General features: G+C 48.5%; 1 protein-coding gene across 4 annotated transcripts in view; it reads left to right on the top strand.

Annotated features, from left to right (window-relative positions):
* The window catches only part of SYNE2 (spectrin repeat containing nuclear envelope protein 2), a 293,618-nt gene that overhangs the window by 115,802 nt on the left and 164,569 nt on the right, over positions 1 to 13,247 (top strand). For 3 of the 4 annotated variants that reach the window (XM_077323896.1, XM_077323893.1, XM_077323894.1), the window contains 5 exons: positions 827 to 1,093; positions 2,186 to 2,344; positions 3,719 to 3,984; positions 9,656 to 11,759; positions 12,803 to 13,125. In XM_077323896.1, coding sequence (XP_077180011.1) covers positions 827 to 1,093; positions 2,186 to 2,344; positions 3,719 to 3,984; positions 9,656 to 11,759; positions 12,803 to 13,125 — 3,119 coding nt within the window. The remainder of the gene's footprint in view (positions 1 to 826; positions 1,094 to 2,185; positions 2,345 to 3,718; positions 3,985 to 9,655; positions 11,760 to 12,802; positions 13,126 to 13,247) is intronic. The other variant, XM_077323895.1, reaches the window with a different exon arrangement.

Here is a 13,247-nt window from a genome sequence, read left to right as displayed (position 1 = left end):
AGGAAGACACACTACAAGCCCTGACACTCTCTAATCCACCCTTTCTAGCCCCCGTTGTATTTACACATACAACGGGCTCTAAATCTAGTATATACAATGAAATGGAAATTACCTATCCACTGGTACAGCTTATTGTCTACCTCAGGCTTTCTCATCCAGGGTCTTGTGAAACCCTGGGGTTTCTTGTCAGCTCTGGAAGGGTTTCCTGAATGGGTGGGAGTTAATTAATTTGTATATATTTTTAATATTTGTTAAACATGTATCAGGTGATATGGCCATATATGGCCATGTCTACCCACCTGCCCTCCCCAAATGGCCAATGATGGGGGTGGGATGGGGAGGGGGGCCGGGTGGGTGTGTCCACCACTGTGCTTCCCAACCATATTCTGCACTATCCTCCACTTCTGGGATTTCTCATAGCCCGAAGAATGTTTGAGGGGTTTCTCTATGTTAAAGATGCTGGGAAAGACTGGTCTACCTATATGTATGGAGTGGTCATTTTTATTTCTTTTTATCCGGAGAAGTGAGAGTGCACACGAAAGGTAATACCTGGAATAAAACTTTGTTGATCTTAAAAGTGCCACAGGACTCAAACTCTATTCTGCTGCTTCCGTCCAACATGGCTACCCAACTCAAATCTATTTGCAACCATGTGATTCCCGCTAAGTGAATGAACTTTCCTTTGAGACCTTTCCCGCCTCCCCTCCCCCTGTCTGATGCATGATCGATTCTCTTTCCATTAAGAAGTAATAGGCATTTGGGCCACTTTTGTCCCAAAAAGATTCCCTTCTCCCCTCCCCAACACCTTCTTCTTGCCATTTATCAGGGGTCAAAAGGCTACTTGACGGAAAACGACAATTTCCAGCGCTCGACAAGTCGGAGCAGGAAGAGGATGAAGAAATCCAGAGAAGAGCTGGCAGACAGCCATCTTGCCGACAAGACTCGGCCTCGACAGCAGGACTCTCAAAAGCAGCTGCAAGTGATGGATGGGAGGTCAGAGGTGCCTCAAACCACTTTGCCGTTAATGAATGGGAAAGTAATGGGGGCCAACCTCGTTCCTCCTCCTGCTGCACATCAGTCGGCAGAAAGCAAGGTAATAATCTTCCATTGTTGCACAACTCCATTGAGTGATATTCGTAGATGCTGCTATTGATCGCTGTTGGTTCTTCAGGCCTCAAAGCTCCATTACTCCGGGGACGTTAAATCTTTGGCTTCTGGTAGAATGTGGCAAGCACTGTTGCCTGTAGTAGCTGTTCAGGGCTGGTTCTGGAGGGGTCCTGGGCAGAGAGTCCACTGGGGGGCCCCTACCCTCCTCTGCTCACCTAAAGGTCCCACCATTCGGTTCATATTTGAGATAAGAAATTTGAACCAGGGATCTCCTGGTTCACGGCTCACTCTCTTAAGACACTAAACTGCACCAAACTGTCTTGGTGAACAAAATATCTTGGTGAAATGTTGAACGGCCATAAGCTATGAAGCTCCCTGGAGGGTTCGCAGAAATGGGTGCCACTGAATAAACACAGCGAACATCTAAGTTCAGAAGATCAGATTTCTTAGAAGATGATGTGGTCTCCATGTCTGTTGAACCCTAGGGCCTCTTTAAAAAATATTTTTAAGTGGCCCAGACAAGCCTGATCCCATCGGATCAGTGGTTCTCAACCTTCCTAATGCCGCGACCCTTTAACACAGTTTCTCATGTGGTGGTGACCCCCAACCATAAAATTAGGCAAGTCTTCTTTCACAGAAATTAAACTGAAACTAACCAATGGTGTGAAGATCCTTTTTCCGGGGTTTCTCAGTTCTGCTTCTTGTCCCACCATGCCAACAGTACCCCCCCCCCAAGCTGCTCGCCCTGCCCCGACTCCCAGGTTGAGAACCATGGCATCAGATCTCCCTGACTAGCATTTGGATGGGAGATCTCCAAGGCGGTAGTTCCTCCAAGGAACACTAGGGGGTCATGATGTAAAGGCAGGAAATGTCCACCTCCAAATGTCCATTGGCGGGCTGCCAGCCAGTCCTCAGATCTCCTGGTTACACCACACATGCCAGATGATTGATTGATGAATAGGCAAACAGACAGGCAGATAAATTTTACATGTATTTCTTCATGAGCCCTTGAAGAACCACTTTGGTGGTGACTAGAATCAAAGTAGTGTTGATTGAGATGACCCTTTTATGTTTGCAGAGATTCTTGGCGGAAGGCGTTTCCCAGGAAGGTCTTGCTCTCCCTGAAGCCCAAGCAATGGTTCAATATGCTGAGATGGAGCAGAAGATCAATGAGATGAAAATCCGGACTGCGGAGCTGGATGTCGCATTGGTGAACGACCAACTGGGAGAGATAGAGGTACGGGAACAGCAAATTCACTTATCAAATGATTACACTTTTGATCTCCAGTAATCCAAAAATCCAAAATTCTAAGACCTCATATAATACAGTTACAGCAGTTCCCCACAATACATAGCAGATGACATGGAGGTAAAAATATAAACTATAAAACTCCTCCCCAATGTCCCAGAGCCATTATAGCCGGTATGGATTACAGCAGGGGTAGTCAAACTGCGGCCCTCCAGATGTCCATGGACTACAATTCCCAGGAGCCCCCTGCCAGCAAATGCTGGCAGGGGGCTCCTGGGAATTGTAGTCCATGGACATCTGGAGGGCCGCAGTTTGACTACCCCTGGATTACAGTCATAACAATTGGTGATGGAAAACCAGAGGGTAGATCATCCAGTGGCTCTGGACCCAGGCCTGGAACCGGGGGGAGGGCACCTGATCTCATACCCCGGAATCTCCACCTGGCCTCAACCAAACGCCTGGCGGAAGAGCTCCATATTGCAGGCCCTGTGGTACTCGGAGAGCTCCATCAATGCCTGCAGCTCTTCAGGGAGCTCATTCCACCAGGTAGAGGCAACGACCAAAAAGGCCCTGGCCCTGATCGAGGCCAGATGTACTTCCTGTGCCCCCAGGATCATCAGCAGATTCATACCCCCAGAGTGAAGTCCCCTGAGATCTGACAAGGCCAGGCTTTCCTGGACTGTCCAGGCCAGGGAAAGACACATGTAAAACATCCTATTTATTTATTATTATATTTATATACCGCCCTCCCCGAGGGCTCAGGGCGGTTTACAGGAAACGGGAAAAGATGCAGATAACATATATATAACAGGTGATAACAGTATTAACATTATAATACTATTCACTTAACAGGATCATAACAATAACATTAGAAAACAGAAATTGCAAGAGCCTCAGCTCAACTCTTACTGGGACCCAGTGGGTAAGGCCGATTAGTGTCAGTCGTAGTGGGTGGGGGCTTGGGGTCCAATTGGGGGCCAATTGGAAGCGATGGTTTGGGTCGACCTCAACCAAATGCCTGGCGGAGGAGCTAATTAACTTATAGAACTAATGTAGAGTCACACAGGGTAATTGATGGTATCTAAATGGAACCCCCAAGTCCAGGCACAATAGAAACTAGGTAGAACCGGGGTAGTCAAACTGCGGCCCTCCAGATGTCCATGGACTTACAATTCCCAGGAGCCCCTGCCAGCATTCGCTGGCAGGGGCTCCTGGGAATTGTAGTCCATGGACATCTGGAGGGCCGCAGTTTGACTACCCCTGAGGTAGACCTTTTGTCTGATCGTAGTAAGGGATGTAGTTACGTTCTTGACCTGGAATGGTGAGAGAATAAGAGCTTTCTGGCCTGGCCTTCCATTGCAGCGTTTGTGCACCCAACTAGAAAAGCAGAGAGCAGAAGCTTTGTCGTTACCAGAGGGAGGGCGCTCGGCCACCACCCAAGGAAGCAAGGCCGATCGGCTGGACTCGCACAGCCTGGTTTCTAGCTGGGACCGGTTGCTCAACGATTCAACGACCGCTCGAGAGGTCAAGCGGCATCAGCTTCATTTAGTTAATGGTTACCAAGAATCCCTTGCTGCTGTTCGGTCTTCCATGAGATGTTTATCAGCGGGAAAAGACCACGTCAAAACGTGAGTACGGGAAAATCTCAAGTTTTAGAGCGCGCGAGCTGGATTTCGGAAGGATCTCCGAAACAACGGAAGTGGGTTAATTCACTCGTACGGGTGGTTTGTGCTTTTGCAACGGAGTGATGAAGACAACCTTGTGCTTTTCACTCCTATTTATTTGCTGCTAATAAATATCATACTGAGCTTCTTGTGGCGCAGAGTGGTAAGGCAGCAGACATGCAGTCTGAAAGCTCTGCCCATGAGCTTGGGAGTTCAGTTCCAGCAGCCGGCTCAAGGTTGACTCAGCCTTCCATCCTTCCGAGGTCAGTAAAATGAGTACCCAGCTTGCTGCTGGGGGGTAAACGGTAATGACTGGGGAAGGCACTGGCAAACCACCCCGTATTGAGTCTGCCATGAAAACGCTAGAGGGCAGACATGGAGTCTGCCATGAAAACGCTAGTATGACCCAAGGGTCATACATGACTCGGTGCTTGCACAGGGGATACCTTTACCTTTATATGCATATTTCTTCAAACTGCACGGTCTTAGACAGATGAGAGGCTAACATATTATTTTATTTTCAGGCACTGGAAGTCTGGATTCTGGGTTTAGTGAGAAAATAGATGCAGTGCATGGAATTCTTCATGTCGAATGCACTTAAAATACTTTGTTCATTTTATAAACCCTCTTTTGAGGCTGCCAAATTCTCTAGAGGAATATATGAATGCTAAAAGGAATCCCAGGCACTTACAACTGCTTATCATCTGTCTGTTTAGCTTTGTAGCCACTTATGCAGTGGAGAGGTAGATCTGAAGAACATTTCAAGAGCATGACCGTTTCCGCATGAGAATTCTGCCCCTTTGGTTGCTGGCGGGTTTTAGAGCCCTTTCCACATAACGTTGCCTGCATCCCAAGGCTATCCAGGGGCTGGCTCACACTTTGCCTAGATTTGCCTCGGGATGAGGGAAACTGCAAAAAGGTGGATTTATCACTGTTATCTCACTATCAGTGAGCAACCAGAGGCAAGCCCGTATGGAGGGGGAAAGGTGCAATAGCTGCTGTAGTGTTGTCCTGCCATTGCACCCGCCCTTCCCTCTCCATTTCCTTCTCCAAGTAATTTTTTTAAATGCCATGGTCTGCATTGCAGGGCCACTGCAAAGCTACATTAGAATCATAGAATCATAGAGTTGGAAGGGGCCATACAGGCCATCTAGTCCAACCCCCTGCTCAACGCAGGATTAGCCCTAAGCATCCTAAAGCATCCAAGAAAAGTGTGTATCCAACCTTTGCTTGAAGACTGCCAGTGAGGGGGCGCTCACCACCTCCTTAGGCAGCCTATTCCACTGCTGAACTACTCTGACTGTGAAAAACTTTTTCCTGATATCTAGCCTATATCGTTGTACTTGAAGTTTAAACCCATTACTGCGTGTCCTTTCCTCTGCAGCCAGCAGAAACAGCATCCTGCCCTCCTCCAAGTGACAACCTTTCAAATACTTAAAGAGGGCTATCATGTCCGCTCTCAACCTCCTTTTCTCCAGGCTGAACATTCCCAAGTCCCTCAACCTATCTTCATAGGGCTTGGTCCCTTGGCCCCAGATCATCTTCGTCGCTCTCCTCTGTACCCTTTCAATTTTATCGATGTCCTTCTTGAAGTGAGGCCTCCAGAACTGCACACAGTACTCCAGGTGTGGTCTGACCAGTGCCGTATACAATGGGACTATGACATCTTGTGATTTTGATGTGATGCCTCTGTTGATACAGCCCAAAATGGCATTTGCCTTTTTTACCGCTGCATCACACTGCCTGCTCATGTTTAGTTTACAATCCACAAGTACCCCAAGGTCTCGTTCACACACAGTGCTACCTAGAAGCGTATCCCCCATCCAGTAGGCATGCTTTTCATTTTTCTGACCCAGATGCAGAACTTTACACTTATCTTTATTAAATTGCATCTTGTTCTCATTTGCCCATTTTTCCATTGTGTTCAGATCTCGTTGAACTCTGTCTCTATCTTCCGGAGTATTTGCCAGTCCTCCCAATTTGGTGTCATCTGCAAACTTGATGAGTAGTCCCTCCACCCCCTCATCTAGATCATTAATAAATATGTTAAAAAGTACCGGGCCGAACACCGAACCCTGAGGTACCCCGCTACTCACCTCTCTCCAGTCTGATGAAACACCATTGACAACAACTCTTTGAGTGCGGTTCTCTAACCAATTCCCTATCCACCTAACGATCTGAAAATCCAGATTGCAGTCCTTCAACTTATCCATCAGAACATCATGGGGAACCTTGTCAAAAGCTTTACTAAAATCCAAGTAAATGACATCAACCAAATTTCCCCGATCCAGCAAACCTGTTACTTGGTCAAAAAAGGAAACTAGGTTGGTCTGGCAGGACCTGTTGGAGACAAATCCATGCTGACTTCCTTGGATCACCAAATTGTCCTCCAGATGTTTGCAGATCGCTCCCTTTAATATCTGCTCCATTATCTTCCCCACAACAGAGGTCAGACTCACTGGTCTGTAGTTTCCCGGGTCATCCTTCCTCCCTTTTTTGAAGATCGGAATAACGTTTGCTCTTTTCCAGTCCTCCGGGACATCTCCAGTCCTTAAAGAGGTTCCGAAGATGATGGACAAGGGCTGTGCAAGTTCTCTGGAAAGTTCTTTGAGTACTCTCGGGTGCATTTCATCTGGACCAGGGGATTTGAACTCATCCAGTGCAGCTAAATGCCTCTCGATAACCTCTCTATCCATGTTAACCTGCCACCCAGACACTGTCCTTTGGCTACAGCCATCTCTAGACGTGCCTAAACACTTTGACCTGTGGGAAATAACAGATGTAAAATAGGCACTAAGCCTTTCTGCTTTCTCTGCATCTTTCGTTAGAGTTTGTCCATCCGCACCCAACAGCGGGCCTATTGCCTCCTTTACTTTATGTTTGCTCCTCACGTAACTGAAAAATCTTTTCTTGTTACAGTGGGCTTCCCTGGCCAATCTTAGCTCACTCTCAGCTTTGGCCTTTCTGATGATTGATCTACAGTGCCTAGTAACCTGTAGGTACTCTTCTTTAGAGCTCTGTCCTTCCCTCCATTTCCTGAACATTTTCCTTTTCTTTCTTAGTTCCTCTTGAAGTTCTCTGTTCATCCAAATAGGCTTCTTAGAGCTCCTGCAGTGTTTTCGTATTTCTGGAATAGTCATTGATTGAGCATGCAATAGCTCTTGTTTGAGTAGCGCCCACCCTTCACATGCTCCCTTCCCTTCCAGCATTCTCGTCCATGGTATGACACTCATCATGTCTCTGAGTTTATTAAAGTTTGCCCTACGAAAATCCAACATCCGTGTCTGGCTACAAGCTTCCTTGGCTCCCCATCTCAAAAGGAATTCTATGAGGACATGGTCACTTCCCCCTAGGGTCCCCACCTCCTTCACCTCATCCACCAACTCTTGCCTGTTGGTCAGTATTAAGTCCAGTATGGCTGAACCTCTTGTGGGTTCATCTACCATTTGATAAATGAAATTGTCAGCCAGGCAGGTCAGAAAGTTGCATGACTGAGGACGCTTCGCAGAGTTTGTTTCCCAGCACACATCTGGGAAATTGAAGTCACCCATGATGACAAGGTCCTGCCGTTTGGATATTTTCTCAAGCTGCTCACAAAGTGCAGCATCCACATCCTCTCGTTGGTCAGGCGGTCGGTAGCAGACACCAACCACCACACTGTTTGTTTTCCCCTCGCTTATTTTCACCAAGATGCTTTCCACTGTAGATATGCTCTCCTTCACTAGAATTTCCTGACAGGTAAGCCCTTTCTTCACATACAGTGCCACTCCTCCACCTCTTCGATCTATTCTGTTTTTTCTGAACAGTTCATATCCATCCACCATTACATTCCAGTCATGAGAATCATTCCACCAAGTTTCTGTGATGCCTACTAGATCATACTTTTCCATCAGCATGAGAAGTTCCAGCTCTTCCTTTTTATTGCCCATGCTTCGGGCGTTAGTATACATTGTCAAAGGTAAAATAAAATCTTTAAAGGATTAGCTGCTCTTAACCCCTACACCAGGGGTAGTCAAACTGCGGCCCTCCAGATGTCCATGGACTACAATTCCCAGGAGCCCCTGCCAGCATTTGCTGGCAGGGGCTCCTGGGAATTGTAGTCCATGGACATCTGGAGGGCCGCAGTTTGACTACCCCTGCCCTACACCATGCTGACAGAGCGAGTGAATTCAAATTTTGTACCTAAGGAGACACAATGGAAGGATACCTGTGTCCCTACAAGGATACCTCTTTGGGGGCCTGTAGAAGCAGAAATTCTGGGTCAGCCTTTTCAAAGAGGCAAATTTGGTGCCTCTACCCACCCCACCCCAGGCCATGGAACAGATGAGAAGGCAAAATTTCCCATTGACTTTAATGGCACCATCGTCTATAATGGACATGTCTTCCTGTCCCTTTGTGAACTTGGAAGCTTTTTAAAATTATTTTTTGAAGAAAAGCACACTGTGCTGGGGAGGGAAGCAAAACTCTATTGAGCACATTTCTCCCACTTCCTTCTATACTTAAGAAAAGGGCAGTCATGTGAATAAATACAAATGGATTTCTTCCCTTCTCCAACTGCCTTTTCCATAATGTTTGTCCTAGGCAGGGTCTCGCTGAGAATTTGAAAGTATCAGCCCTTTTGCAGGTCATCTCGGTTCCTTTGGGAGGCAGCTGGCTATCAGCCAAGACCGCGAGTCTGGCCAGTGAAGTTCTGTTTGCTGTCTGATGACCCTTTGCCTAGCTCCTGCCCATGCAGGATGGTATTGAGAAACTCTTTAAGCAGATTTGTTCTTAGGGAAATGTTATAGTCCCTTTATATATTGCATTGGTCAGACCACACCTGGAGTCCTATGTGCTGTTCTGGAGGCCTCACTTCAAAAAGGAGGTGGAGGAAATGGAGAGGGGGCAGAGGAATGTGATGAGGATGATCTGGCGCCAAGGGACCAAGCCCTAGGAGGAAAGGCGTGAGGGACTTGGGAAGGTTCAGCCTGGAGAAAAGGAGGTGGACAGGGGACAGGACGGTTCTCTTGAAGGATTTGAAAGGTTGCCAGTTGGAGGAGGGCAGAGAACTGTTCCTGTGGGCAGCAGAGGACCTGCAGTGATGGGTTTAAACTATGTGGAGGACAGTGCTGGGGAAAAATATTCACAGAGTAGCTCAGCAGTAGCATCAGCTGCCTAAGGAGGTATTGAGCTCCCTCCCATTAGTGGTCTTCATGCAGCAGGTGGACAGATCCTTCTCCTGGATGCTTGAGGCTGATCCTGTATTGAGCAGGGGGTGGGACTAGATGGCCTGGATGGACCCTTCCCAACTCTAGGCTTCTAGGAGTCTAGTTCAGCAGTGGAAGGGGCTGCCTCAGGAGGTGGGGAGCTCCCCCTCACTGACCGTCTTCAAGCAGCGGCTGGACAGATCCTTCTCCTGGATGCTTGAGGCTGATCCTGCACTGAGCAGGGGGTGGGACTAGATGGCCTGCATGGCCCCTTCCCACTCTAGGATTCTAGGAGTCTAGTTCATCAGTGGAAGGGGCTGCCTAAGAGGGTGGGGAGCTCCCCCTCACTAGCCGTCTTCAAGCAGCGACTGGACAGATCCTTCTAGGATTCCACGAAATGTTCCGTTAGAAAACTAGTTAAATACACTGGACTGTTTTTCTTCTTTCAGCAGGGGACCTGTGGAAGGGGCAGTTTTCCTGGAGAACATTCAGAAGTGCTTGGCTTCCGTTCAGAAAGAGAGAGACCTTTTGAACGAGCTGAAAGCACAAGAAGAACATTTATCCGGACATCTTAAAGACATGGACAAGGAGTTAACGAAAATCCAGGTGGAGCAAGCAGAGCAGTGGTGGGACAAGGCCGAGCGCTCACTTCAACGGAAGGCGCTTCGGGTCACGGCAGAGGCCAAGGAATTGAAGCTCATCACGAGCAAAGCCCAGGGCCTTCAAAGGTCTTTAGAACAGCAGTACCATCAGAGAACAGGATTCAGTCTTCCGAACGGAAACACAAACACGCATCCGGCATTGCTGGCCGTAGAGCTGCAGACTCTCAAACACGGCGTCGCTCTGCTCAGAAGAGATGCAGAGATGCGGACGAAAAGGATTTGGAGCGATTCAGAGAAAGCAGCGCTGGAAAACACCATGAGCGACCTGCAGAACCAAGTGGAGGAACTAGAGCAGCTGACCCCTCGGGAAGATGCCCAGGTCGCTGGCGGTTCTCCCCAGGCTCACGAACTTACGAACAGGATAGAGGAGGCGGTTCTGTGGGCCAGAGTCCAGGGGCTCCATCTGAACGAGAAGGCCGCACTGTTCCCGGAGGACGTGACGTCCCAGATCGAAAACTGTCGGGCTGCGATCCGAGAAGCTGAAGACAAATGGGTTTACGCAACCTGTACGCGACCGGCCCTTCCCCAACTGGCTGATGAAGCCCGGAGCGTCGATTTTCATTTGGAACCTGGAGAGGCCTCGGCCCTTGGATCCCTTTCCTTGCAGATGCAAACCGACTATCGAGACCTGGCCTTGGAATTAACCCAGAGATTGCAGCAGCTGGAATCCCAGCTGGGAAACAGGCGAAAGCTTTTTGCAGACATCGAAAGAGTGGAAGCCGGGCTTGCGGAGGTCGAGAGGACGTTGGCCTCCGACGCCTGCGAAACCAGCACGGCGTCTGACTTGGAGGAGGGCCAGGCTGCTTTGGAAGGGATGGCTATCGCAGTTCAGGAAATGGAAAGCCTCATCGACGAGCGTTTGAAAGACTTTCCTCAGGGGCTAAACGTATTCGAGCAACTGTTTCTAGAGGACTGTCTAAGAAGCCTCAGGAACAGAACAAAGAGAGCCCGCGGGCTCATCCGGAACCGGCGCTGTACGGTGCAAAGGCGGATCAATGCTCGGGAAAGACTTTCTGAAAAAACAACCGCATTGCAGCAGGATCTCTGCAGTCCCCGGTGTGGGGTGTTGGGCTGGAAACCCGAGGAACTGTTGAGCGCAGAGGAAGCGGCCAAGAGTCAATTGAGTGGGTTGAAGGAGAGAGCTTTGGACATCCAGTCTGGTTTATCCCGTTTGCGCAGGTACAAGGAGGCTTGGGAAGTCCTAGGTCTGCAGTGGGACGTCTCCCGCCTCGATGAGCTGCAAAGCCGGCTTTGCAAAACGGTGGAAGGCTTCTCTGCAGAATCCAGTGGATACCAAACGCCGCTAAACGAGGTGGAAGCTGTTGTGTCGAGCCTTCGGAAAGCCTCCGAGGCCTTGAAAGAGGGTTCTGGCCGCGCTCCCGAAGCCAGCCTGATATCAGCAAAGATTTTGAGTCAGAGACTACAGCAGGCCAGATACTTAACTCAGGAGGAACTCAGACTGTTAGATCGGAATGAGACCCTGGGTGCACCGCTCAAGGAGGCCAAGAGGCAGCAAGGAAAGAACTTGGGAGTGAAAATAGACGGGTTGACACAAGGGATACGACGTCAGATTTTGGCTTTTGAAGAAAAGTGCATGCCCAAGCGAGACCTTCAGAGCAAGCTGGATCTTAATTTGCAGATCTGGAAGGAAGTCAGAGCTGAGCTCCAGCAACCTCTCCAGGTCAGCTTAGATACACACACGATCCTTGGAGAAAAGATGTACTGCAAAGCCCTTGAGGATGTCTTGGGAGATGAATTCAGGGCTGCCGAGGAGCTGGTGGTAAAAGAGCGGGGAGGTGCGGGAGCGAAATATATCGATGACCTGCCAACAAAGTTAGATGAACTGCAGAGCCTGAAAACACAGCTGAAAGAAGGTGTTGCCACACGGAGAGTAAGTACGGCGAGATACAGGCACTTCCTGTTAATTTCTAGGTGGCCAAATTGTGGCTCTTCAGATGCCCGTGGACTACAATTCCCATGAGCCCGTGCCGGGATGTGTTGGAGGGGGCTCATGGGAATTGTAGTTCATGGACGTCTAGCAAGCCACAGTTGGGCTACCCCTGCTCTAGGTTCTATTTATTGAAATGATTTCTCTTTTTGGGGGGCATAGGATCTCCATAGTAGATCCATTGCCTGATGAATAATAATTTGCTTGTTTAATAGAATCGTAGAGTTGGAAGGTACCTCCAGGGTCATCTAGTCCAACCCCCCCTGCAGAATGCAGGAAATTCACACAGTGACCCCAATTCCAAGCCCAGATGATACCCCCCCTCCCAAGCAGAATAACTGGCCAGGAAACCATGCTCATTTTCAAAGGATATTTCAGCCCACTTTTATCATAAGGTTTTATTTTTATCATAAGGTTCATCATAAGGTTTGCATCCTGGGGATGCAACTAGAAGATCTCTAGATGCAAACTAGAATACAAACCTGTTCGAATATGTCCCCCAGAGTGTTGGACCTGGGCTTGAATCCCCACTCATGCAGTGGCAGCTTGCTGGGAGACCTTGGGGCCAGTCGCACCCCCCTCACCGTAACCTGCCCTACAGGATTGTTGTAAGAAGAATTATGTAAGCCGCCACGAGCAGGTCCATGCCAGGAGAGGTGGTATATAAACATAATAATAAATAAAAATAAAATAAAATAAATGTCAACCGGACATTAAACTTTGTAAAGTCTTAATGAAATAAAAAAGTGTTTTCGTTTGCCTTTGGAGAATGACAAGAGAGGGGATCTCCTGGACTTTCTAGGAAAGTTCTGTGGTTTCGGGGCAACTACCGAAAAGGCCCTGGTCCCGACAGAAATAAATTTGATGTACAAAATGGCGCTTATGGGGTCATATTGCAAGGCAAGAGGTTAAGACAAGAGATTTTAGCCTACAAAATCCTGTTGTGTTTCTAAGTTCTCCTTCTCGATCCTTCTGTCCACATGCAGAGTGCCTTAGAGGAGGCCTACGAAACTGTTAAGTGTTACAACGGAGCTGTCCAGAAGGCCGCGGATCTTGTCTGTCAGCACGAATCCCTCCTCTCCTCTCCTCTGCTCAGCCTGGGCGAGCTGGAAGAGTCTTGCCTGCTTCCTCATCGTACGCAAGAAGAACTGGAGGCAGCAAAGGACGAAGTGGAAGCGCTGACCGCCATCCTGGGAAACCTCGTGAAACCAAATCTCAGGCCCCAGTTGGAAAAAGCACTGTGGGATCTAGCCGCTAAGAGCTCGGAAGTCCAGGAGCAAAATCTAAAGAGGGAATCTCACGTTCAGAGGTAGGTCCACAACTGAATAACATAATTCCTTGTCTCAAGAGAACGGGAATTCAATAAATAGGAAATGAATATGGTCATTATGCTAAATGACCATATTCTTTTGGTCTTTTGTGTATTAACTC

This window comes from Paroedura picta, chromosome 2 (assembly GCF_049243985.1).
Source record: "Paroedura picta isolate Pp20150507F chromosome 2, Ppicta_v3.0, whole genome shotgun sequence".
Lineage (NCBI taxonomy): Eukaryota > Metazoa > Chordata > Lepidosauria > Squamata > Gekkonidae > Paroedura > Paroedura picta.
The sequence above is the reverse complement of the archived record's forward strand: the minus strand, read 5'-3'. Positions and strand labels throughout refer to the sequence as shown.